The 23,882-nt window shown below is 43.3% G+C and overlaps 2 protein-coding genes across 2 annotated transcripts; both read left to right on the top strand.

Moving 5' to 3' along the window:
* Positions 1-6,402: 6,402 nt before the first annotated feature.
* On the top strand, positions 6,403-10,210 carry LOC129617042 (uncharacterized; the record flags this gene model as incomplete). Its single annotated transcript, XM_055532487.1, has 4 exons — positions 6,403-6,523; positions 6,689-6,776; positions 7,916-8,157; positions 8,789-10,210. Coding segments are annotated over 4 exons (1,873 nt in total), but the record flags the coding sequence as incomplete, so codon positions are not given.
* A 1,300-nt stretch (positions 10,211-11,510) lies between these two features.
* LOC129617041 (fructose-bisphosphate aldolase-like) lies at positions 11,511-12,768 on the top strand. Its single transcript, XM_055532485.1, is given in 4 exon segments — positions 11,511-11,856; positions 11,897-12,011; positions 12,056-12,524; positions 12,568-12,768. Coding segments are annotated over 4 exon segments (1,131 nt in total).
* The last annotated feature ends 11,114 nt before the right edge of the window (positions 12,769-23,882 follow it).

Here is a 23,882-nt window from a genome sequence, read left to right as displayed (position 1 = left end):
CCACTCTTCCACTGAGCTACGCTGCCCTCTATTTCGAAAACTACCGCATATTAAATTCAGCTACTCCAAGATTGAAAAATCACACAAATCAAATCATCAAAGTTAGCAGCGCGTGGTTTCAATCCACGGACCTGGTTAATAAAATTGCACGCAAATCAAACTACATCAAAGTTAGCAGCGCGTGGTTTCAATCCACGGACCTGGTTAATAAAATTGCTACTTCAAGATTGAAAAATCACGCAAATCAAATGCAGCGCGTGGTTTCGATCCACGGACCTAGGGGTTATGAGCCCCCCACTCCTGCTCTCTATTTCAGTATTTTGAAAACTATCGCATATTAAATTCAGCTACTTCAAGATTGAAAAATCACGCAAATCAAATGCAGCGCGTGGTTTCGATCCACGGACCTAGGGGTTATGAGCCCCCCACTCCTGCTCTCTATTTCAGTATTTTGAAAACTATCGCATATTAAATTCAGCTACTCCAAGATTGAAAAATCACGCAAATCAAATCATCAAAGTTAGCAGCGCGTGGTTTCAATGCACGGACCTGGTTAATAAAATTGCTACTTCAAGATTGAAAAATCACGCAAATCAAATGCAGCGCGTGGTTTCGATCCACGGACCTAGGGGTTATGAGCCCCCCACTCCTGCTCTCTATTTCAGTATTTTGAAAACTATCGCATATTAAATTCAGCTACTCCAAGATTGAAAAATCACGCAAATCAAATCATCAAAGTTAGCAGCGCGTGGTTTCAATGCACGGACCTGGTTAATAAAATTGCTACTTCAAGATTGAAAAATCACGCAAATCAAATGCAGCGCGTGGTTTCGATCCACGGACCTAGGGGTTATGAGCCCCCCACTCCTGCTCTCTATTTCAGTATTTTGAAAACTATCGCATATTAAATTCAGCTACTCCAAGATTGAAAAATCACGCAAATCAAATCATCAAAGTTAGCAGCGCGTGGTTTCAATGCACGGACCTGGTTAATAAAATTGCACGCAAATCAAACTACATCAAAGTTAGCAGCGCATGGTTTCAATCCACGGACCTGGGGATTATGAGCCCCCCACTCTTCCACTGAGCTACGCTGCTCTCTATTTCGAAAACTACCGCATATTAAATTCAGCTACTCCAAGATTGAAAAATCACACAAATCAAATCATCAAAGTTAGCAGCGCGTGGTTTCAATCCACGGACCTGGTTAATAAAATTGCACGCAAATCAAACTACATCAAAGTTAGCAGCGCGTGGTTTCAATCCACGGACCTGGTTAATAAAGTTGCACGCAAATCAAACTACATCAAAGTTAGCAGCGCGTGGTTTCAATCCACGGACCTAGGGGTTATGAGCCCCCCACTCGTCCACTGAGCTACGCTACTCTCTATTTCAGTATTTTGAAAACTATCGCATATTAAATTCAGCTACTTCAAGATTGAAAAATCACGCAAATCAAATGCAGCGCGTGGTTTCGATCCACGGACCTAGGGGTTATGAGCCCCCCACTCCTGCTCTCTATTTCAGTATTTTGAAAACTATCGCATATTAAATTCAGCTACTCCAAGATTGAAAAATCACGCAAATCAAATCATCAAAGTTAGCAGCGCGTGGTTTCAATGCACGGACCTGGTTAATAAAATTGCTACTTCAAGATTGAAAAATCACGCAAATCAAATGCAGCGCGTGGTTTCGATCCACGGACCTAGGGGTTATGAGCCCCCCACTCCTGCTCTCTATTTCAGTATTTTGAAAACTATCGCATATTAAATTCAGCTACTCCAAGATTGAAAAATCACGCAAATCAAATCATCAAAGTTAGCAGCTCGTGGTTTCAATGCACGGACCTGGTTAATAAAATTGCTACTTCAAGATTGAAAAATCACGCAAATCAAATGCAGCGCGTGGTTTCGATCCACGGACCTAGGGGTTATGAGCCCCCCACTCCTGCTCTCTATTTCAGTATTTTGAAAACTATCGCATATTAAATTCAGCTACTCCAAGATTGAAAAATCACGCAAATCAAATCATCAAAGTTAGCAGCGCGTGGTTTCAATGCACGGACCTGGTTAATAAAATTGCACGCAAATCAAACTACATCAAAGTTAGCAGCGCATGGTTTCAATCCACGGACCTGGGGATTATGAGCCCCCCACTCTTCCACTGAGCTACGCTGCTCTCTATTTCGAAAACTACCGCATATTAAATTCAGCTACTCCAAGATTGAAAAATCACACAAATCAAATCATCAAAGTTAGCAGCGCGTGGTTTCAATCCACGGACCTGGTTAATAAAATTGCACGCAAATCAAACTACATCAAAGTTAGCAGCGCGTGGTTTCAATCCACGGACCTGGTTAATAAAGTTGCACGCAAATCAAACTACATCAAAGTTAGCAGCGCGTGGTTTCAATCCACGGACCTAGGGGTTATGAGCCCCCCACTCGTCCACTGAGCTACGCTACTCTCTATTTCAGTATTTTGAAAACTATCGCATATTAAATTCAGCTACTTCAAGATTGAAAAATCACGCAAATCAAATGCAGCGCGTGGTTTCGATCCACGGACCTAGGGGTTATGAGCCCCCCACTCCTGCTCTCTATTTCAGTATTTTGAAAACTATCGCATATTAAATTCAGCTACTCCAAGATTGAAAAATCACGCAAATCAAATCATCAAAGTTAGCAGCGCGTGGTTTCAATGCACGGACCTGGTTAATAAAATTGCTACTTCAAGATTGAAAAATCACGCAAATCAAATGCAGCGCGTGGTTTCGATCCACGGACCTAGGGGTTATGAGCCCCCCACTCCTGCTCTCTATTTCAGTATTTTGAAAACTATCGCATATTAAATTCAGCTACTCCAAGATTGAAAAATCACGCAAATCAAATCATCAAAGTTAGCAGCGCGTGGTTTCAATGCACGGACCTGGTTAATAAAATTGCACGCAAATCAAACTACATCAAAGTTAGCAGCGCGTGGTTTCAATCCCCGGACCTGGGGGTTATGAGCCCCCCACTCTTCCACTGAGCTACACTGCTCTCTATTTCGAAAACTACCGCATATTAAATTCAGCTACTCCAAGATTGAAAAATGACGCAAATCAAATCATCAAAGTTAGCAGCGCGTGGTTTCAATCCACGGACCTGGTTAATAAAATTGCACGCAAATCAAACTACATCAAAGTTAGCAGCGCATGGTTTCGATCCACGGACCTGGGGGTTATGAGCCCCCCACTCTTCCACTGAGCTACGCTGCTCTCTATTTCGAAAACTACCGCATATTAAATTCAGCTACTCCAAGATTGAAAAATCACACAAATCAAATCATCAAAGTTAGCAGCGCGTGATTTCAATGCACGGACCTGGTTAATAAAATTGCTACTTCAAGATTGAAAAATCACGCAAATCAAATGCAGCGCGTGGTTTCGATCCACGGACCTAGGGGTTATGAGCCCCCCACTCCTGCTCTCTATTTCAGTATTTTGAAAACTATCGCATATTAAATTCAGCTACTCCAAGATTGAAAAATCACGCAAATCAAATGCAGCGCGTGGTTTCGATCCACGGACCTAGGGGTTATGAGCCCCCCACTCCTGCTCTCTATTTCAGTATTTTGAAAACTATCGCATATTAAATTCAGCTACTCCAAGATTGAAAAATCACGCAAATCAAATCATCAAAGTTAGCAGCGCGTGGTTTCAATGCACGGACCTGGTTAATAAAATTGCACGCAAATCAAACTACATCAAAGTTAGCAGCGCGTGGTTTCAATCCACGGACCTGGGGGTTATGAGCCCCCCACTCTTCCACTGAGCTACACTGCTCTCTATTTCGAAAACTACCGCATATTAAATTCAGCTACTCCAAGATTGAAAAATGACGCAAATCAAATCATCAAAGTTAGCAGCGCGTGGTTTCAATCCACGGACCTGGTTAATAAAATTGCACGCAAATCAAACTACATCAAAGTTAGCAGCGCATGGTTTCGATCCATGCGAACCTGGGGGTTATGAGCCCCCCACTCTTCCACTGAGCTACGCTGCTCTCTATTTCGAAAACTACCGCATATTAAATTCAGCTACTCCAAGATTGAAAAATCACACAAATCAAATCATCAAAGTTAGCAGCGCGTGGTTTCAATCCACGGACCTGGTTAATAAAATTGCACGCAAATCAAACTACATCAAAGTTAGCAGCGCGTGGTTTCAATCCACGGACCTGGTTAATAAAGTTGCACGCAAATCAAACTACATCAAAGTTAGCAGCGCGTGGTTTCAATCCACGGACCTAGGGGTTATGAGCCCCCCACTCGTCCACTGAGCTACACTGCTCTCTATTTCGAAAACTACCGCATATTAAATTCAGCTACTCCAAGATTGAAAAATGACGCAAATCAAATCATCAAAGTTAGCAGCGCGTGGTTTCAATCCACGGACCTGGTTAATAAAATTGCACGCAAATCAAACTACATCAAAGTTAGCAGCGCATGGTTTCGATCCACGGACCTGGGGGTTATGAGCCCCCCACTCTTCCACTGAGCTACGCTGCCCTCTATTTCGAAAACTACCGCATATTAAATTCAGCTACTCCAAGATTGAAAAATCACACAAATCAAATCATCAAAGTTAGCAGCGCGTGGTTTCAATCCACGGACCTGGTTAATAAAATTGCACGCAAATCAAACTACATCAAAGTTAGCAGCGCGTGGTTTCAATCCACGGACCTGGTTAATAAAGTTGCACGCAAATCAAACTACATCAAAGTTAGCAGCGCGTGGTTTCAATCCACGGACCTAGGGGTTATGAGCCCCCCACTCGTCCACTGAGCTACGCTACTCTCTATTTCAGTATTTTGAAAACTATCGCATATTAAATTCAGCTACTTCAAGATTGAAAAATCACGCAAATCAAATGCAGCGCGTGGTTTCGATCCACGGACCTAGGGGTTATGAGCCTCCCACTCCTGCTCTCTATTTCAGTATTTTGAAAACTATCGCATATTAAATTCAGCTACTCCAAGATTGAAAAATCACGCAAATCAAATCATCAAAGTTAGCAGCGCGTGGTTTCAATGCACGGACCTGGTTAATAAAATTGCTACTTCAAGATTGAAAAATCACGCAAATCAAATGCAGCGCGTGGTTTCGATCCACGGACCTAGGGGTTATGAGCCCCCCACTCCTGCTCTCTATTTCAGTATTTTGAAAACTATCGCATATTAAATTCAGCTACTCCAAGATTGAAAAATCACGCAAATCAAATCATCAAAGTTAGCAGCGCGTGGTTTCAATGCACGGACCTGGTTAATAAAATTGCTACTTCAAGATTGAAAAATCACGCAAATCAAATGCAGCGCGTGGTTTCGATCCACGGACCTAGGGGTTATGAGCCCCCCACTCCTGCTCTCTATTTCAGTATTTTGAAAACTATCGCATATTAAATTCAGCTACTCCAAGATTGAAAAATCACGCAAATCAAATCATCAAAGTTAGCAGCGCGTGGTTTCAATGCACGGACCTGGTTAATAAAATTGCACGCAAATCAAACTACATCAAAGTTAGCAGCGCGTGGTTTCAATCCATGGACCTGGGGGTTATGAGCCCCCCACTCTTCCACTGAGCTACACTGCTCTCTATTTCGAAAACTACCGCATATTAAATTCAGCTACTCCAAGATTGAAAAATGACGCAAATCAAATCATCAAAGTTAGCAGCGCGTGGTTTCAATCCACGGACCTGGTTAATAAAATTGCACGCAAATCAAACTACATCAAAGTTAGCAGCGCATGGTTTCAATCCACGGACCTGGGGGTTATGAGCCCCCCACTCTTCCACTGAGCTACGCTGCTCTCTATTTCGAAAACTACCGCATATTAAATTCAGCTACTCCAAGATTGAAAAATCACACAAATCAAATCATCAAAGTTAGCAGCGCGTGGTTTCAATCCACGGACCTGGTTAATAAATTGCACGCAAATCAAACTACATCAAAGTTAGCAGCGCGTGGTTTCAATCCACGGACCTGGTTAATAAAGTTGCACGCAAATCAAACTACATCAAAGTTAGCAGCGCGTGGTTTCAATCCACGGACCTAGGGGTTATGAGCCCCCCACTCGTCCACTGAGCTACGCTACTCTCTATTTCAGTATTTTGAAAACTATCGCATATTAAATTCAGCTACTCCAAGATTGAAAAATCACGCAAATCAAATCATCAAAGTTAGCAGCGCGTGGTTTCAATGCACGGACCTGGTTAATAAAATTGCACGCAAATCAAACTACATCAAAGTTAGCAGCGCGTGGTTTCAATCCACGGACCTGGGGGTTATGAGCCCCCCACTCTTCCACTGAGCTATGCTGCTTTCTATTTCAGTATGTTGAAAACTATCGCATATTAAATTCAGCTACTCCAAGATTGAAAAATCGCGCATAACTGATAAGATTCGCGTCCCAAAGCGTGGGAATGGTAATCATGGTTGCGATTGGGAGAAGAGTGCAAGTCCAGCAAAATCCGGAATTCAACACGTAGGTACCAGCAACAGAGAGCGTAGATACTGTTAACCATGCGGACGATGTGTTAGCGAAGTAAGAAAACAGGGGGCAAAGCCATGGGAAAACACACTGAACTATAGAAACGTAGATAAAAAACCCGGTCAAAATCATTAAGACCACGAACGCAGGATACTTTAGGCATCTGAGGATGAAGCGATGCGTAAAGTACACGATATAACCCCACAAGAGAAGGATAAACAACATACCCAGGAACTTAGGGTCATGGGTAGCGTGAGCAGCGTAGACAGGAAACTAGTGAAAACGGAGAGGAAGGAAGTCATCATTCTAACAGGGGAGAAACGAAGACCGTAGACCACAGTGTTGAGAAAATGTCATAAGCTTACGAGTTAGGGAGCTCAGACAACAATTGCACCGCCAAGTGTGGTGGTGCTCCTAGGGCGGGAGACAAGAGGATAGCATGCTTGATTTCTTTTCCTGGTTTTCTTAAGTCTGTGTCTCGTAGAACAAAGTCTCAAAAACCCATCAGTGAGGATGGCCATTTCTCATGGACAAAGCCTCACTCAATATGACAAACATTGTGATAAATCCTTGAAAGTATACCTAGTTCAGCTCATCGATAGCATCATTGATCCAATCAAAACTGCACCCGTCGATAAAGCTAACAAGCTGACCGATTCCGCCCTGACGGAGCTTCATCAGGAACTCAGCGGAACGTTGTTTGACGGGTTGCGCCGTGAGAAGAACGCTTCTTACACTTTATTGGCACTCACTGATTTTATTGCCGAACACTATCCCAATCTTAGGTTAGTCCTAAATTGCTGACATGTCGTTGATCCTGGTGGTTTCTCAGTGAATGTTGGCCAAAAAGCGATTTTTCCAAAGGCCAATTTGGACGCGTTGAACAATTTATATAAACCACGTTCAGAGACTACGGAATGCGCTGTGCCTTCACGTACCTGCAACTCGTCATGCAGAAAATCGACAGACCAACCTCCCGCGACAAAGCACTGGCTGATTTTGGAAGAAAGTTCCTCAGACGCTTTTTGACGAGAGCGTTTCCAATCTTCCCGACCTGAAACACCAGCTGACTAAGGAAGCTTCATGTCTTCATCAACACCTTGTAAACTCAGCGCATATTGTCATTGAATTCGTCAGTCAAGACTCACAGCTCCTTGAAGAATCCAATCTCATTAAGGGATTCGCTGAATTGAAAACGTTGTGGGAGATTACGATTAACTGCAAAAGTCTCTTTCTAGAGAACCCCCGAAGGAACACCTTAATGTTTTGCAACATTCCACAACTTCTCCATCACCAGTTGGCCCTGTGAGTCATTATCTGTATCCCGACCACTTCCTTGCTAATTTCTGGTCTCTACTTACTCTTCCATATTTTATTGTATTTCAGCATGGGAGCCAAATCAAGAGCCTGCCTTTTTGGTTCAAGCCAATTATTCCTGCAACTCGCAAGGGGAAGAACAAAAAGAAAACGCATCGGAAGAGACTCAATCGATCGATGGAGAAGCTTCACAGAACGAAGAAAAGCAGCCTTCGGAGGACAAACATGAAACGTTACAAGAAGCATCACTAAATGAGCTGCTGCTATCTGTTGTGTTTGGTTTTCGTGTCAGAGTCCGATTGATGTCTTCGGTTAACGTTTCTTGTTCTGCCGTGTTTTTTTCAAACGGGGATCAGTACAACCCGCCTCGCAGGAATGTTTGTACGACTTGTATATTTTGATCAACCGCAAGACTTGGCCGTCGCTGCCTGCTGAGAATACGCCGTCAATGCAAGGAGAGACGTATGACTCCAGAAGGTCGTGAGCACTTCTCTAAACAGTTGCTTTAAAACGGCTTGCATTGCAAAAAGAAAAAATTCAAAAAAGAAAAATTCCGAACCACAAGACAAAAAGTGCAGAACAACAGAACTTCTGCCTGAAACAAAGGTGAGGTTGGCACCAATTCAGCAATCGTTGTTCGGGGAGAGTGTGCATTGGAAAAGCGGATGTGATTTTCATCTAAAAACATCACATTGCAGCAATCGAACACAAATAGCGCCATACATCTTAAGGATTTGGCACATGACCTGAACATGATGATAAATCTTAATCTCTACGACCACAAGTGAAATCAACAATTTACACTGAGATCAATTAATGGTTGCTAAAACCAGCTTCACTCACACGAATCTCGAAGGAAGAACTGCTTTCTTCCATTTCTCACGAATATTCTCAATTCAATCGCCCCAGCGTACCAATTCTCTACGATGACGAAAAATTCAGCGACAAGAAAAATGTGTTCTCAAAGGAAAATGTGTTCTCAAAGGAAAATGTGTTCTCAAAGGAAAATGTGTTCTCAAAGGAAAATGTGTTCTCAAAGGAAAATGTGTTCTCAAAGGAAAATGTGTTCTCAAAGGAAAATGTGTTCTCAAAGGAAAATGTGTTCTCAAAGGAAAATGTGTTCTCAAAGGAAAATGTGTTCTCAAAGGAAAATGTGTTCTCAAAGGAAAATGTGTTCTCAAAGGAAAATGTGTTCTCAAAGGAAAATGTGTTCTCAAAGGAAAATGTGTTCTCAAAGGAAAATGTGTTCTCAAAGGAAAATGTGTTCTCAAAGGAAAATGTGTTCTCAAAGGAAAATGTGTTCTCAAAGGAAAATGTGTTCTCAAAGGAAAATGTGTTCTCAAAGGAAAATGTGTTCTCAAAGGAAAATGTGTTCTCAAAGGAAAATGTGTTCTCAAAGGAAAATGTGTTCTCAAAGGAAAATGTGTTCTCAAAGGAAAATGTGTTCTCAAAGGAAAATGTGTTCTCAAAGGAAAATGTGTTCTCAAAGGAAAATGTGTTCTCAAAGGAAAATGTGTTCTCAAAGGAAAATGTGTTCTCAAAGGAAAATGTGTTCTCAAAGGAAAATGTGTTCTCAAAGGAAAATGTGTTCTCAAAGGAAAATGTGTTCTCAAAGGAAAATGTGTTCTCAAAGGAAAATGTGTTCTCAAAGGAAAATGTGTTCTCAAAGGAAAATGTGTTCTCAAAGGAAAATGTGTTCTCAAAGGAAAATGTGTTCTCAAAGGAAAATGTGTTCTCAAAGGAAAATGTGTTCTCAAAGGAAAATGTGTTCTCAAAGGAAAATGTGTTCTCAAAGGAAAATGTGTTCTCAAAGGAAAATGTGTTCTCAAAGGAAAATGTGTTCTCAAAGGAAAATGTGTTCTCAAAGGAAAATGTGTTCTCAAAGGAAAATGTGTTCTCAAAGGAAAATGTGTTCTCAAAGGAAAATGTGTTCTCAAAGGAAAATGTGTTCTCAAAGGAAAATGTGTTCTCAAAGGAAAATGTGTTCTCAAAGGAAAATGTGTTCTCAAAGGAAAATGTGTTCTCAAAGGAAAATGTGTTCTCAAAGGAAAATGTGTTCTCAAAGGAAAATGTGTTCTCAAAGGAAAATGTGTTCTCAAAGGAAAATGTGTTCTCAAAGGAAAATGTGTTCTCAAAGGAAAATGTGTTCTCAAAGGAAAATGTGTTCTCAAAGGAAAATGTGTTCTCAAAGGAAAATGTGTTCTCAAAGGAAAATGTATCTGGATTGATCACAAAACGCTCATTTCCACAGTGAACGTCTTTAATGGATCGACCGAGCAGACCGTTATATCATCACGCAAGCGTCTGCTACTGTTTGAGTCCAGCGTGTGCACTCCTTTCAGACACGATCTTCTAGTAGCGTGAGCGAAGACATTTGTTGAAATCGCGCTATCATCTGAGACAATTTATACAAAAGACGATCAAAGAAGAAAACCAACGCCATCGTCATTTCAAATGGAGTTCTGCGTTTGAGATGAGAGGCGAATTTCAAAAACATGTTAATAAGATTATCAGGGAACTGCAAACAATCACTCAGAGGTGTAACACCCAACGCTTCTGTGATGTGAATCTGAGCGTGAAATAGTACCGCGCATGATCCCCAGCAAAAGCGAAAGCTTCAGCCGGAATGGAATGGCGCAAAGGACACGTTAAAGATATGGAGTCCTTGCCAGCGCGTCAGGCCTTGGCAGGATCTAGAACGCGAACCACGTCATGACACAAAATGCAGTAGCGCTGTTGCAAATTATGTTGTAAAATTTCCATGTTATCGAGTTTTCTATTGATCGGTCGGTTCCCTGGGGGTCAGTTTGAACTCTTGGGCTTGCCCCCTTCGAAACAACAAAGACAGAAGTGTGGCAAAAGGTGACGAACATGAAAAATCCAAGAGACATTTTTGAAAAACATCGAAGAGGGAGAAAATCATGAAACCGAATTATTGGTTTGAATTCACCACCCACAAGTAGACTCGAGATCAGCAAATTGTTATCTGGATGCTGCGCCATCCTCATCCGAGCACGCGATTCTGCCGTCCTAGTAAAACTCCATTGCCCGCCATTTCGAATTTCTCCAACTTAAAGAGTGACCCCCTTCATCATCTTACGATTTTTTAATGAAGGATGATTCTTGAAGGATTTTCTTGATCGTTAGATAAATTGGAAGAACGAGTTCTCTATCAAAACCTGTTAAGTGAGACAAAGCTAATCAATTGGTGGATTTATCTGCCTTGTTTGGACTTCCTTCCATTTTTAAAGAAAAGATGATTGATTTGTATGGTGGGTTTGCTGGTGCTATAATCTAATTCTATTGCTCCCCATGTTCACAATTGATCAACTCTTCGGGGCTTCCACCCAGTTTGTCGATATGGTTTCATTCATAAGATTCCAAATTCATCCAGTTTTGTCGATATGGTTTCATTCATAAGATTCCAAATTCATCTCAATCAAGATCATTCTTCCCTTCATCGACCAACAGAGTGAAGCCTCTTTAAACAAGAATGAGTTCGAGATTGGTGTAATTGGGAACGTTATAAGGATGATGATCGATCCGCGAATTATACTTCTAATAATGATAATTTCAGCTCTTTTCAGAAATTAATTCTTTTGCATCGATTTTTTGCATCGATTTTTTTCTCTCGCATGTGTCTACAACTGAAATACTTTCTATTATGGGAGTTCTCGATATTGTGAAGCCTGGAGTTTTACTGGGAGATGACGTAACGAAATTATTCGAATACGCTCAGGAGCATCAGTTCGCAATTCCAGCTGTTAATTGCACGACATCATCGACAATCAATGCCGTTCTGGAATGTGCAAGAGATGTTAAGTCACCCCTTATCATCCAGCTGTCGAATGGTGAGCCTTACTTTGTTTTCACTTTGTTCATCAACTTCCTCGTCCAGGTGGCGCCGCGTTTTTTCGCTGGAAAGGGAATTGACAATAAGGACCAGAAAGCCGCGATTCTTGGATCTCTTGTCGCTGCCAAACATGTTCACACGATGGCTGAGCATTACGGTGAGTTGCAGGGAAGCAACTGAACATTATTCCTCATCAGGGGTTCCTGTCATTCTCCACACTGATCATTGCGCCAAGAAGCTTCTTCCGTGGGTGATGGGACTGATCGAAGAAAACGAGAAGCATTTCAAGCAAACAGGGAAGCCGATTTTCAGGTAACAGCGTCTCTATGAACCAATTGATCCTTCTTGCTTCTAAGCTCCCACATGCTCGATTTGTCTGAAGAACCTGATAACGAAAATATTCGCATCTGTGAAGAAGTTCTGCAACGCTTGAAGCCAATGGGAATCACCTTGGAAATGGAGATTGGCATCACAGGTGGCGAAGAAGATGGTGTTTGTAACGAAGATGTGGAAAAGACGAAGCTTTACACAACACCAAGAGACATTGAGCAAGTCTATAACCACTTGAACGTTATAGCGCCCAAGAAATTTACAATCGCTGCTGCTTTTGGGAACGTTCATGGGGTTTATGCAGCTGGAAATGTTGTTCTTAAACCGTCAATACTCGGAGATTGTCAGAGGCACGTCAAACAAGTGAAGGTCACAGGAACAGACAAGCCATGCTTTTTTGTTTTTTCACGGAGGCTCCGGCTCTGGAGCAACTAAGATATCCAGGAAGCGATTTCGAATGGTGTTGTGAAGTTCAATATCGATACTGATACACAAGTAAGGCTTCATCTCATCTCTTGGTTCATTCAATTTTTTCCAGTGGGGATACTGGGAGGGAATATTGAACTTTTACAAGAAAAATGAAGGCTATCTTCAAGGCCAGATCGGAAACCCAGAAGGCGAAGATAAACCAAACAAGAAATTCTACGATCCTCGCGTTTGGCTCCGAGAAGCTGAAAAATCTTTGATAAATCGATTGAAGCGGTCCTATAAAGAGCTCAATTGTGAGAATCGCAATTAGCCTGATTTTTTTGGGAAGAAGTGCCACACACAAAACCACGACACACATACGCTTCTAGTTCGCCACATGCTCTGCTCTTGTCCCGTGGACCGCGAAAAAGGACAGGAAGCAAAAAATGGCTAGTTGCTAAAAAGGGATCTTTCGGCCCTTGCTATCGGCTTAGTGTCCACTTTTTCTTGTTGTGACTTCTATTTAGTCCCTAATTCATTTCCACCTTTTTCCGTCTTTAACATCGCATCGAAAATGGTTCAAATCACGGAGCAGCTTCTCCCTCAAGAAGCTGAAGATCCTATCGTCGCGATTCAAAATACCGATGAATATCTAGAGCTTGAAGAATTACGAAAGGCGGCGCTCGTGCGTCAAAAATTGCAACAGGCCAAAGCCGCGCAAAAGAAGAAGTATCCCAAATGGGATTTGCTCCGAATGATCTTATGGAAAAATCTAACGATACGAAAACGAAGAAAAACGCAGTTCATCCTGTTGCTTTTTCAAATTTTTCTCTGGTTTGGAATCGCCTGCTTTTCAATCGTTTGGAGAAGCGGAAAGCTGACGTACAAGAATGAGCCAAATCCTGGTTTAACTCAGCTGGTCCCACGGTTACGCCCTCATGATCTGACAAATCCAATTGCTATCACTTATGATCGATCACTCGACCTCGCCGACGATTCTAAAGCCTTCAAGAAGAATATTATTGATGTTTCGAAGGGGTTTCAGGAGTACTTCAGACTGACGTACAACAATTCTGCTCCGCCGCTTCGTCTTTTCAAGAATTTGGATTCCGTTGTAGAAGCGATGAGAGAAGACAAGCGCATTCCATTCGGAATTGTCTTTGATAAGCTTGACTTCAAGCGAGGGGACTTTTCGTATCAACTATTGTTCTGGCAGAAGGAAGTTCCTATCGACCACTTCGATGCTTTCGACTGTCGCGCGAACGACGGTCGGTATGCAGGGGGCCCAACGTGCGGGATGAAGCTCTATGGAAAGCACGGATTCACTTTCGTGCAAACTGCAATCACAAACGCCGTGATGGAAATCCTTTCGAAGCACCGTGAAGCTCAATTTGTGACCCCTACGCAATCGGTGGAAGCGCAGACCACGGAACCAATGACAACGCAATCAATGACAACGCAATCAATGTCAACGCAATCAATGACAATGCAGTCAGTGGATGAGCCCAAAGAAGAGGCATTTATTGAGCGCCATATCGTCGCTCATGATGATGAACGCATTCTTATTGGTCACGCGTTTAATGAGAAATAGCGTACGAGTTGAATCATCGCTTCCTTCTGTCCACCCAATAAATATCGACTTGAGCTTCCAGGAGTGTCGCTGGTCGCTGAGCGTTTTCCAGAACACGCAGCAGTCAGAAGTCAAGCAAAAGAAATTGCTCCTTCTGCACCGTTTTATTTCATGTTCGCTCTGGTGTCCGTCTTTTCGTTCGTTGTCATGGATATGGTGATGGAGAAGGAATCAAAGTGAGACTTTTAATCAAGTTTCTTTTCCTTTCAATTTGTTTGTTTTCAGAATGAAGGAAATCATGAAAACTTACGGATTGTCGAGTGGAATGTTCTGGCTTTCCTGGTTGATTACTTACGCTATGTTGAACATTATTATCGTCTGGTGTGCGATTTTCATCTGCACTATTGGAGGAGTTTTCGGTCCTGTCACGAGCATTCTTGTTGTTGCTCTTCTTATCTATATTTATCTTCTTTCTCTCATTTCTCTCGGATTCATGATTTCTGTCTTCTTCCAACGAGCCCAAACGGCAGCAATTGCTGGTATGGTCTTCAATATTTTCCTCTATGGTCTTGGTTGGGTCATTCATCAAACCCAAATTTCGAGCGTCCTCGTTAAGGGAATTGTAAGTTTCCTTTTATTTACTCAATTTCATCGCTCTTGGTTCAGGCGCATCTCTTCTCAACGATTACATTTTCGCTCGCTGTTATCGATCTCATCAGTATGTTGCCTGAGGATGGTGTTCCTTTGTTCCGTCTATTCAATTTCTACGAGCATTCAATTGGTCTTTATCTGATCATTATGCTCTTCGACACCCTCCTCTATTTTGTACTCGCTTGGTATCTTGATCAAGTTGTTCAACCAGATTGGGGAAGCACCAAGCCGTGGACTTTCGTCTTTGAGTACATGTGGAAGCAAATTCGTAAAAGAACAGCAAAGGGAAGACTTCGCGCTGCTGAGATGATGCTTGCTGAAGGAGAAGACGATTTGTTGCTTGGTGATGAACAGTTCGACGACACATGGAGGGCGGATTGGGTGGAGCCCGTAGCGCAGGAAGTGCGGCAGAAGGGAGCATCAGTGAAAATTCGGAATCTCGTTAAAAAATTTCCGGGAAAAGGTAAAAAATATTGAAATCGTTTTTTTAAAAAGCGCAATTCTTTGCAGAGGGAATTAAGACAGTTGTTGATGGTCTCAATCTCGACATGTATGGCGGTGAAATCTTTGGATTATTAGGGTATGAATAAAAGTTGTCTTCGTATGAAGAATGAGGTCATCTTCAGGCATAATGGAGCTGGTAAAACAACAACAATCAGTATGCTCACTGGAATGCTACAAGTTGACGGAGGAGATGCAACTATTTTGGGACATTCCATCAAACGTCACGGAGAAGACGCTCGAAAACTGATCTCTGTCTGTCCTCAGCAGAATCTTTTCTTTGAGGATCTGACTTGTCTAGAACATTTAATTTTCTTTGCCGCTCTTCGTGGTATTGATGTTTCGGAAGGAAAAGAGCAAGCAAGCAACGCTTCTTACTTTTTCGATCTCATCGTCCAAAAGCGTTTTCTTTCCGAGCAACGCGGTCGGATTGTTGACGCAATTGCGAATCTTGGTGGAGCGACTGAAGAGATTCAAAGATCGGGAATTGTTGAAATGGAGAAGCATTTCAATCGTTTTGGTTTATCGCTCTTCACTGACCCAAATATTAATTACGTCCACAGTGGCGGCCGTACTGTCGTTTCCGCAGACACGTGGCCTGGAATTCTGGCTGCAATTGAAAAGGTTGGGCTTTCGGAGAAAATGTTCAGTTTCCCGCGGATGTTATCTGGCGGAATGAAGCGCCGTTTATGGCTCGCAATCGCGTTGATTGGAGACCCTCAAGTTGTTTTCCTTGATGAACCGACGTCTGGTGTTGATCCACTTGGTCGACAGGTACGAGAGACTTGACTCTTAGAGTTGCCTTGTGCTTGAATCGTTATTGGAATTGTTTCTCATGTGTCGTTCTTTGATCAGGAATTGTGGCGCTTGATCCAAGACGAGAAAATAGCTGGTCGTTGCATTATCATCACGACGCATCACATGGAGGAAGCGGACATTCTAGCAGATCGAAAGGCCATTATGACGGCAGGGCGACTTCGTTGTGTTGGGACATCTTTGTTCCTGAAGTCCCGCTTTGGCATCGGGTATTATTTGGAAGTAGAGGTTGACGCACACACCCCGCTGGACATCGCGGCGTCGACCGTTCTCGAGTTTCTTAATCGCTACGTTCCGGATGCCGCACGCCACACGGATGATCAGAAGAGTTCTGCGATGTCAATGGCTGCAGCGAAGAGAAATCTGTTACTCTTCCAGCTTCCCATTTCCTCAGTCCACCAGTTTGCAGATCTGTTCCGAGAACTCGATGCTCAAAGGGCCTCATTGGGAATTCTAGCATATGGCGTCTCCCTTAGTACGCTTGAGGAAGTGTTCTTCAAACTCGGAGAAGAGGAAGAGAAGGCGCAAATTGACGCGGAAGACGCTGCAGCACGCGATGAAGATCCACCTCTGCTTGAAAGTCTTGCAGTTGTGGCGGAGAGACGAGGTTCAATTTTCGCTCCTGAATCTTCACCGCAACCGACTGGCCGAAGAGCTGAAGTTGCTCTCATGCAAGATTCTGATGAAATTCGACCCGTTGTTGATACTGTGGAAGAAAATCGAATGTAAGCGATTCTTCCAATGGTGTGCTCCCCCTATGAGTTGTTTTTTCAGAGCTTTAAAGCAGGGGACGCGCGGCGATTTAGTCTCGCAAAAATTCAAAAAATCCAATCCTGCGTCATTTTGGAAATTGCTTCACGCTGTTGTCTCTCTACGTTTCGTTCAAATCACGCACAACAAAGTTAACTTCGCTGTGGACGTTCTTTTCCCAGTTCTGATGTTGATGGCATCTCTCTTTTTCCGGTAATTTTGTCAAGATTCTGATATGCTGTTATTTTATTTATATTTTCAGTGAATCTGGAAGCCTCGATTTGATCAAACCGCAAGATGCCGTTCCTGTTCGTCTCGATTCTTACAGCAGTGTATTAAATCAAACAATTCCATTTGTTATCGATGAACGTCTTGTTGGTCCAGGCCTTGCAGAAGCTCGAGCGATCATTCGAAATCTTCCCATTGAATTGCGGCGCTTGCTGAAGAAGGTCAGCGCTGTCTCCCCCGAATTGATCCAGTTCGACACATTTGATGAAGATATCGACAACGATGACGATGATATGGGACTTTCGCCGGAACAACTTACTCCAGATGGGATCCATATGGGCAGTTCGATTGGCGATACGCCAGTCCATGGACGAGACGTTCGTAACTACTTGTGGGCGAAACGAGATCCTACAGAAGGAACCATCGCAAAATTCGCTGCTGGCTTGAGTTTCGAGCCTAGAAGTACCACAATGAAGTCGCTTGAAGGAGTGAGTTTCCAACAACTTCTATTTTACTCCAACAACTTCTATTTTTTACTTTTTTATTTCAGGACCCACATCGTTTACAAGTTCGGATGTTTTATGACGCTGGGTTGCATCATTCTCTTCCGATGTTAATAGCAGCAATATCTGATGCAGCAATGGCGTCTAAACTTCATCCAAAGCCAGGGGTTCAAGCATCAACGGCTCAAACATCAACAACAACAATCGGATTCTCATCACCAATTACGGATCAAAACGCTTTGCATGAATCTCGATGGCATATCGTAACGCAAATCGTCACCACTCTATATGGATATTCCTCTCTTTGTCACAGCAATGACCTATCGAATGTACATTATGCTTTCGCTCGGATTGAGTTCCCTTCCCTCACGTTTTGGAATTCAAATTATGCTCGACAAGTTCATGGGAACTAAACATGCTATGATTGTTATGGGTCTTCCGTTTTCAATTTATTGGCTCGGAAGTTTCACTATGAACTACCTCGCCATGATTTTCGGAAATTCTGTTGTCTGTGGTTTTATTTCGTACTTCATTCCAATGTTCTGGTCTTTCGCAATTGTTCCGGTCCTTGTGTGTGCTGTTTTCTATTCCGCTTCTGTATTGCTCTGGGCGTATTTCCTTAGCCAGCTTTTCTATAATCTGAAGGCATACGCAATGACACTCCAGCTTATGGGAATGCTTCTCTCTCTTTGTCCGGCTTATCTTGTTTCTGTCTTTTCTGATGCTGGTTCTTCTGGGGCTAGTTCTGGATACACAGCAATTCTCGTTCATATCGTCAGCTCTTTCCTCTTCCCACCCTACAATCCGATCGGCGTCCTCATCGGGTGCGCCATCATCTATGGTGAAGGGCTCCACTCAAGCAAACCCCCTCCATTTTCTGCGTATTTCGCTTTGAACCATCTCCCTATTTGGTCCGTTATCGCCTCTGCGACACAAGCAGTCCTTCTCTTCGTTGCAACAACGATGATTGATCGTTATCACTACCACATGAAGACGGTCCCAGCAGGCGCTGAAGAAATGCTCGAAATTTACTATCAACGACGCGAAGCTAAAAGGAATGAATGGCTCCATCGCCGTGGAGGAAATCAACTTCTCATTCCGGCATCACTCCAAGACCACAAGGATGAAGATGTTGTTGCTGAAGAATTCGAGTGCATGAAAGTCCATCGCATTTTGAAGGGTCAGGAGAAGATGCAACAGAACTGTAAATCGGATGCGGAAAGAGCAGAATTGAGCGAGAAGTTCTTATTGGCCTCAAGGGAAGATCCAACGTTCCCTGCTGAACTCCCATTGGTATTGATTGATGATCTCCATTATCTCTTCCAACCCCATGCGATGCATCAACCACCCCATGTTGCTGTAAGGGGGTTCTCGCTAAATATCTATAGAGGGGAAATTTTCGGACTGTTGGGGCCAAATGGAGCTGGAAAAACCACATCTATCAATTTGCTGACTTGTAACTACATGATCACTGCTCCTACAAGAGGGGTGGCTTTACTGGGCGGCCACGACGTCACGAAAGACCCAACTGCAGCATTTTCGCATCTTGGATTATGCCCTCAATTCGATGCTCTCTGGCAGGATGTGAGTGTCAGAGATAACATGAAGGTCTTTGCCCGGATTAAGAATGTTCCAGAGGTGAGGAGCTGTTTTGTTTCTTGGTTGTATTGTTTTTTTCAGAACGAACTGAATCGCGTTCTTGATAAATTTATCGACGATCTCGAGCTTCAGCCCCACCAATACAAGCGCATTTCAGAATGTTCAGGTGGCAACAAGCGTCGTGTTTCAGTCGCTGTTTCATTCATGGGAAGCCCTGATGTCGTTTTGATGGACGAACCTTCTTCCGGTAATCCTTGCGTCTATCACCACCTTTCGCTTATTTGGTTTTTCTTTAGGAATCGATCCTGTTGGCCGTCGCCGTCTTGCTGAGTTGATTCACCGTGAGTCTGAATCGCGCGCCGTTCTCATCACAACGCACTCCATGGAGGAAGCAGAAGCTTTGTGCTCAAGGGTGAGAGCTTTGAATAGTTTACACGCGTATCATTTTGTTTGTTTGTCAGATTGGAATTATCGTTAACGGAGAATTGAATTGCTTGAATACATCTCTCGCAATTCGTAATAAATATGGCGCTGGCATTCGACTTGAAGTCATCTTCGATGATTCAAGCTCCTATTATGTTGGATTCGATCCAGCTGGAAAAACTTTAAATCCTTGGCAAACATTTGTACAGGATCGAATTTCGTCTGACGCTATTGAGATCGATCGTGTTGCCAATCGTATGACGTACGATATTCCACTAAAATCGAGCAGTCTTGGAAGGCTTTTTGGGTTGATGGAGGCAAATAAAGTCCAATATGCAGTTAAAGATTACGCCCTATCACAGCCAACATTGGAGCAAGTGTTCATCACATTTGCTAAAAGACAAAAGTCTGCACAAGAATCGGTTCAAGAAATCTTGAAGGATTAAATTTTCCATAATTTTTGTGTGTCTTATTTTTGTTTTTCTCCAATTGATTTTGGCCGTTGTCGTGTCCTCACAAACCCTTAGGGATTTTTCAGTCTCTCCTTGCCGAGCTCATTACTACGCTGTGGAAATCGAAACACCCGCTTCACGGGCAGCACTTCAGCTCCCGCTGCAACGGCAATCATTGGAGGCGCGTATTTGCACACCCTGAGTGGTAGGAATTAAACCTCTGAGACCTGGATCTGATTACCAAACATCTGCGTCATTGCAACAACGTTTCGCACAACCAAGTTTAGTTGTGGATCTCCAAAGAATCTAGCAACTGCAGATGCAACCAGAGAGTAGCATACGATTGCTTGTACCTGCTCCAATGACTGTGGGTCATCAACTGATGTGGACCCCGCAAAGCTTCTGGATGGCATGTCGTATTTTTGGATTTGATCGTACCTACAATCGTGCTATGTAGCTTTGGCGCATCTTGAAAACGTACCATTCGTCTACCAGGCCTTTCGTAGAGAAGAAAATGTTAAACAGAGTGTTTTGGAAGAACAGTTACCTTCCTGTAAGACAAACAGACAGTCTGGGTGTCCACGCTTCAGAACTCACCTCAGTCAACGAATACCCCTGACGAGAAAGTCACCACATCCATGAAAAAAGCTTCACTCGGGACCTACTCTCGTGACAAGCAGAAGTGTCCCTAGCGACGGGCGCCCTGTTTCACGTTTGCATTGATTTTCTTGTATAGCGTTTGCCTCCAGTTCGGCCTGACTGTATATTCGCTCCGTGCAACCCCTCTGAACCACACAACTAACGTTGCGAGCTCTGAACTCCACGTCAAATCTTTGGCTCCATGTTTCATTCGCTTCTGCTCTTGGAATCAAAATGAAACCAAGTTGGTGCTATTTTCCTCACAATGTTGTGAGCTGCCGCTAAGGCGTAGGAGTCAAAATCGCAATAATCCCCAAGGCTGCATTGCACCTCTCTCAACCGAAAGAACAGAAGAATCCAAAAAATCGGCATTAACAGCCTTAGGAAAATTAATAAAGTAAATTTCATCGCGAAAAAAACAACAAACTCTGATGGTGAAAAAACGAACTATGAGCAGAAAAAGCGAAAACAGAATTGCAAAAATAATACCAAGTACGAAATTCTTCGACGTCAATAAAATTTCCAACAAACACAAACGCTTCAGACTTCAACATATCCGCTGTATGTTGAGAAGCACACAGATGCGGTTCGCGAAGACATTCGCGATGTGTGATTGAATATTTGAGAAGCTATTGAGCTTGATTTATGCGACCGCCTATCCCAACTCATTTTGGAACTGGACGATGCTGGGGGATGAACAAACAATAGGAAGGGCTCATCATCTTCATCTGCTACCCCTTGAGGGTTCTTGCGGAAAGACTGCCTTCGTCCCAATGCAAAGTCGGAAGCATTGTTTGCATCATTTTGTGTATAAATTCTCTCCGAAGTGTGGCAAGCAACGGGATTCGCAATGCATGTTCGGCAAGTGGCGCGCTCAGTAACCAAGAATGTCTCTGGCAGTATTTCAAATCGCTGCCCAGCTCGAATCTGATTCTCTCTTGAACGGTTCATCGCCATCACCTGCTGATACGATTCGATGGATTCTTCGAACAAAATGGGTTTTTTAATTTGAGATCTTCTCCAAATATATTGACGACTGCATTCCACTTCAGTATCCACTCCCATCAATATTTTTTTCACTGCAGTCATACACAATGCCGGATCCTCAAATTTCACAAATCCGCCTCCCCATTCGAATCTTCTCAGATCAAATTTCCTTCCTGAATGTGGGTGGGTCAGAGGAATGTCGTCCTCGGAGGGTTCAGCAAGTTCCATTCGACTCAAATTTCGCCACGCAATATCTCCGTCGAAAATATGAAGCAACTCCCGCACAAAGTACATCTCCCCGGATTTTGGATCAATTACCAAAAGCCCTTCCGTTGCCAAAGCAATTTCACATCTTGGTGCTCCAACGGCATCCATTCCGAAACTACTCGAGCTTCCAGCTAACGCCATGAGGAGGCTTTGATTCTGAATGTCACCTACTGATCCAAGCACACTGATCTGCTCCCCAAATGACGTTCTGTCACTTCCGTCTTCGTATCCTCTCAGTCTACTTGAATCATCCCTCATCAATCCAGACATCGAGCTCTCATAAGGGATCCCAAGAGGCAGTGGAGGCATAGGAAAAACCGCTTGGTCCTCCGTGAGGACTGATGGACTGAGACGCTCCGGAATTCCCCACTGTCCCGAAGCATTCATGGTTCCCGACCGTCCAAATGCACCCGACATTTCTGGCTGTCCCAAAATGGTTCCCGACTGTCCCCAAAGCTTTCCCGATACCTCTCCGTGTTCCCTCGTCATTCCCGATTCCGTATGGGATCCAGGAATCGAGCGAATATCCTGAGAATCCATCTCGGCAGAGGCTCTTGGATGTCCAGAAAACTGATCGGCGACGTATCGCAGAGCCTCAGTGACGTACACACGGTGATGGTCACCTTCCCAAAGAGGCGTCTGGAAGAGAAGAAATCAGGAACAAGAAAGAAGATGTGGTGCAACTTGCCTGTCCCAATTCCGTTCTTAGCTGGCGGACCAACGGGACACTCAAGGGTTTGAAGATTGTCTTTCCCTCAGCTGTTCCGGGAGCGCGTCCCAATAAATTTTGGTCGCGATAATGAACATCAATGTGAAGATGCGCTGGTTCTGCTTTTTCAACGGGTTTGCCATTCATATCTTGAATCCCTCCAATTGGAATTGATTTGAGCACTTCGCTCGACGATCCAGTTTTTCTTGTTTCTGTTCCTTGTTCACTGATTTTCTCCATCATCTGAGGCAAATATTCATATGCTGCTCTTGGCTCTTGGCTCTCTTTGACGCCACGCTCTGTGACTAGCGCGTTGGTTGAGGCTTGAGTACGTTGAGTTTGATCCCCTAGTCTTGGCGTTTCTCGAGACGCGTGCTCATTTCCCATTCCGCCACTTCCAGAATCATCTTTCGAGTTTTCACTCATTTTGTCCTTCGGCTCTTCTTTCTCAGACATCTTGACAGCGCTGTCCACTACTGGTATCAGTGTGTCATTTCAGTTCTTGGGGTCCACAACACGCCAGAATCAATAGAATGTGATTGATTCAAATAATGTCGATGCAAAGGTTGATTGGTTGAAATAATGTTGAATCAAACATTCTTGACACCAAGTGGTGTGATGCCGTTGTTGAAAGCATCATGTAAGCCAATGCCGTGTTCCTGAAATGCAGAAGTCGATAGCCCACAATTTTCGACAGCAGCAACTTTGACAAACGGGGCGTTAAGTTTTCCGTGTACTGGAATCACGGTTTCTTGGAAGCCTTCATTTTCACACATCAATCTGACCAAACAGAAAGATTTCAGGGAGCAAATTTACCACTACTGAGTGAAGACGTACCTTCAGTATATATGAACAGCTTTAATGGTTGGAGGCAGCCTCCGTCAATTAATAGGGTGTTCGAAAGTCCCCCGCTATGAAGACGCTTGTAAGAGACTGGTCAGTGGAAATGATGGGTGTCTGAAAAAACCGAATAAGGCTTTCGAGTTTTTAGAATTGTGAACAGATTTTTTCAAGGGATTCTTGCAATTAGGAATGCCGAGCAGAGGTGTTCTGAGTGTTACTACTAGCGATGCATGACTGAGTTCTACAGGTTTGAATTTTCCCAGGTGGCAGGAACACATAAACTCGCGCGACCGTAGAGGCTCCCCACCAATAATAATACGAAGCTTGGGTTCTTAAAGATTTAGCTGGGGATCTTCAGGTTCATTCCTAAACCGGTCAAGAATTAATCCGATACACCGAGTTTTTTTAAACAGCTCTTATCACATTTTTGTATGATTCAATCATCTCAAAAAGTATGCAGTTGCGGTAAAAGACGAGAGAAATTTTTCAATCATGAAATTGAAAGGC

The sequence above is a fragment of the Condylostylus longicornis genome, unplaced genomic scaffold, assembly GCF_029603195.1.
Source record: "Condylostylus longicornis isolate FDR11 unplaced genomic scaffold, ASM2960319v2 ptg000382l, whole genome shotgun sequence".
Classification (NCBI taxonomy): domain Eukaryota; kingdom Metazoa; phylum Arthropoda; class Insecta; order Diptera; family Dolichopodidae; genus Condylostylus; species Condylostylus longicornis.
The sequence above is the reverse complement of the archived record's forward strand: the minus strand, read 5'-3'. Positions and strand labels throughout refer to the sequence as shown.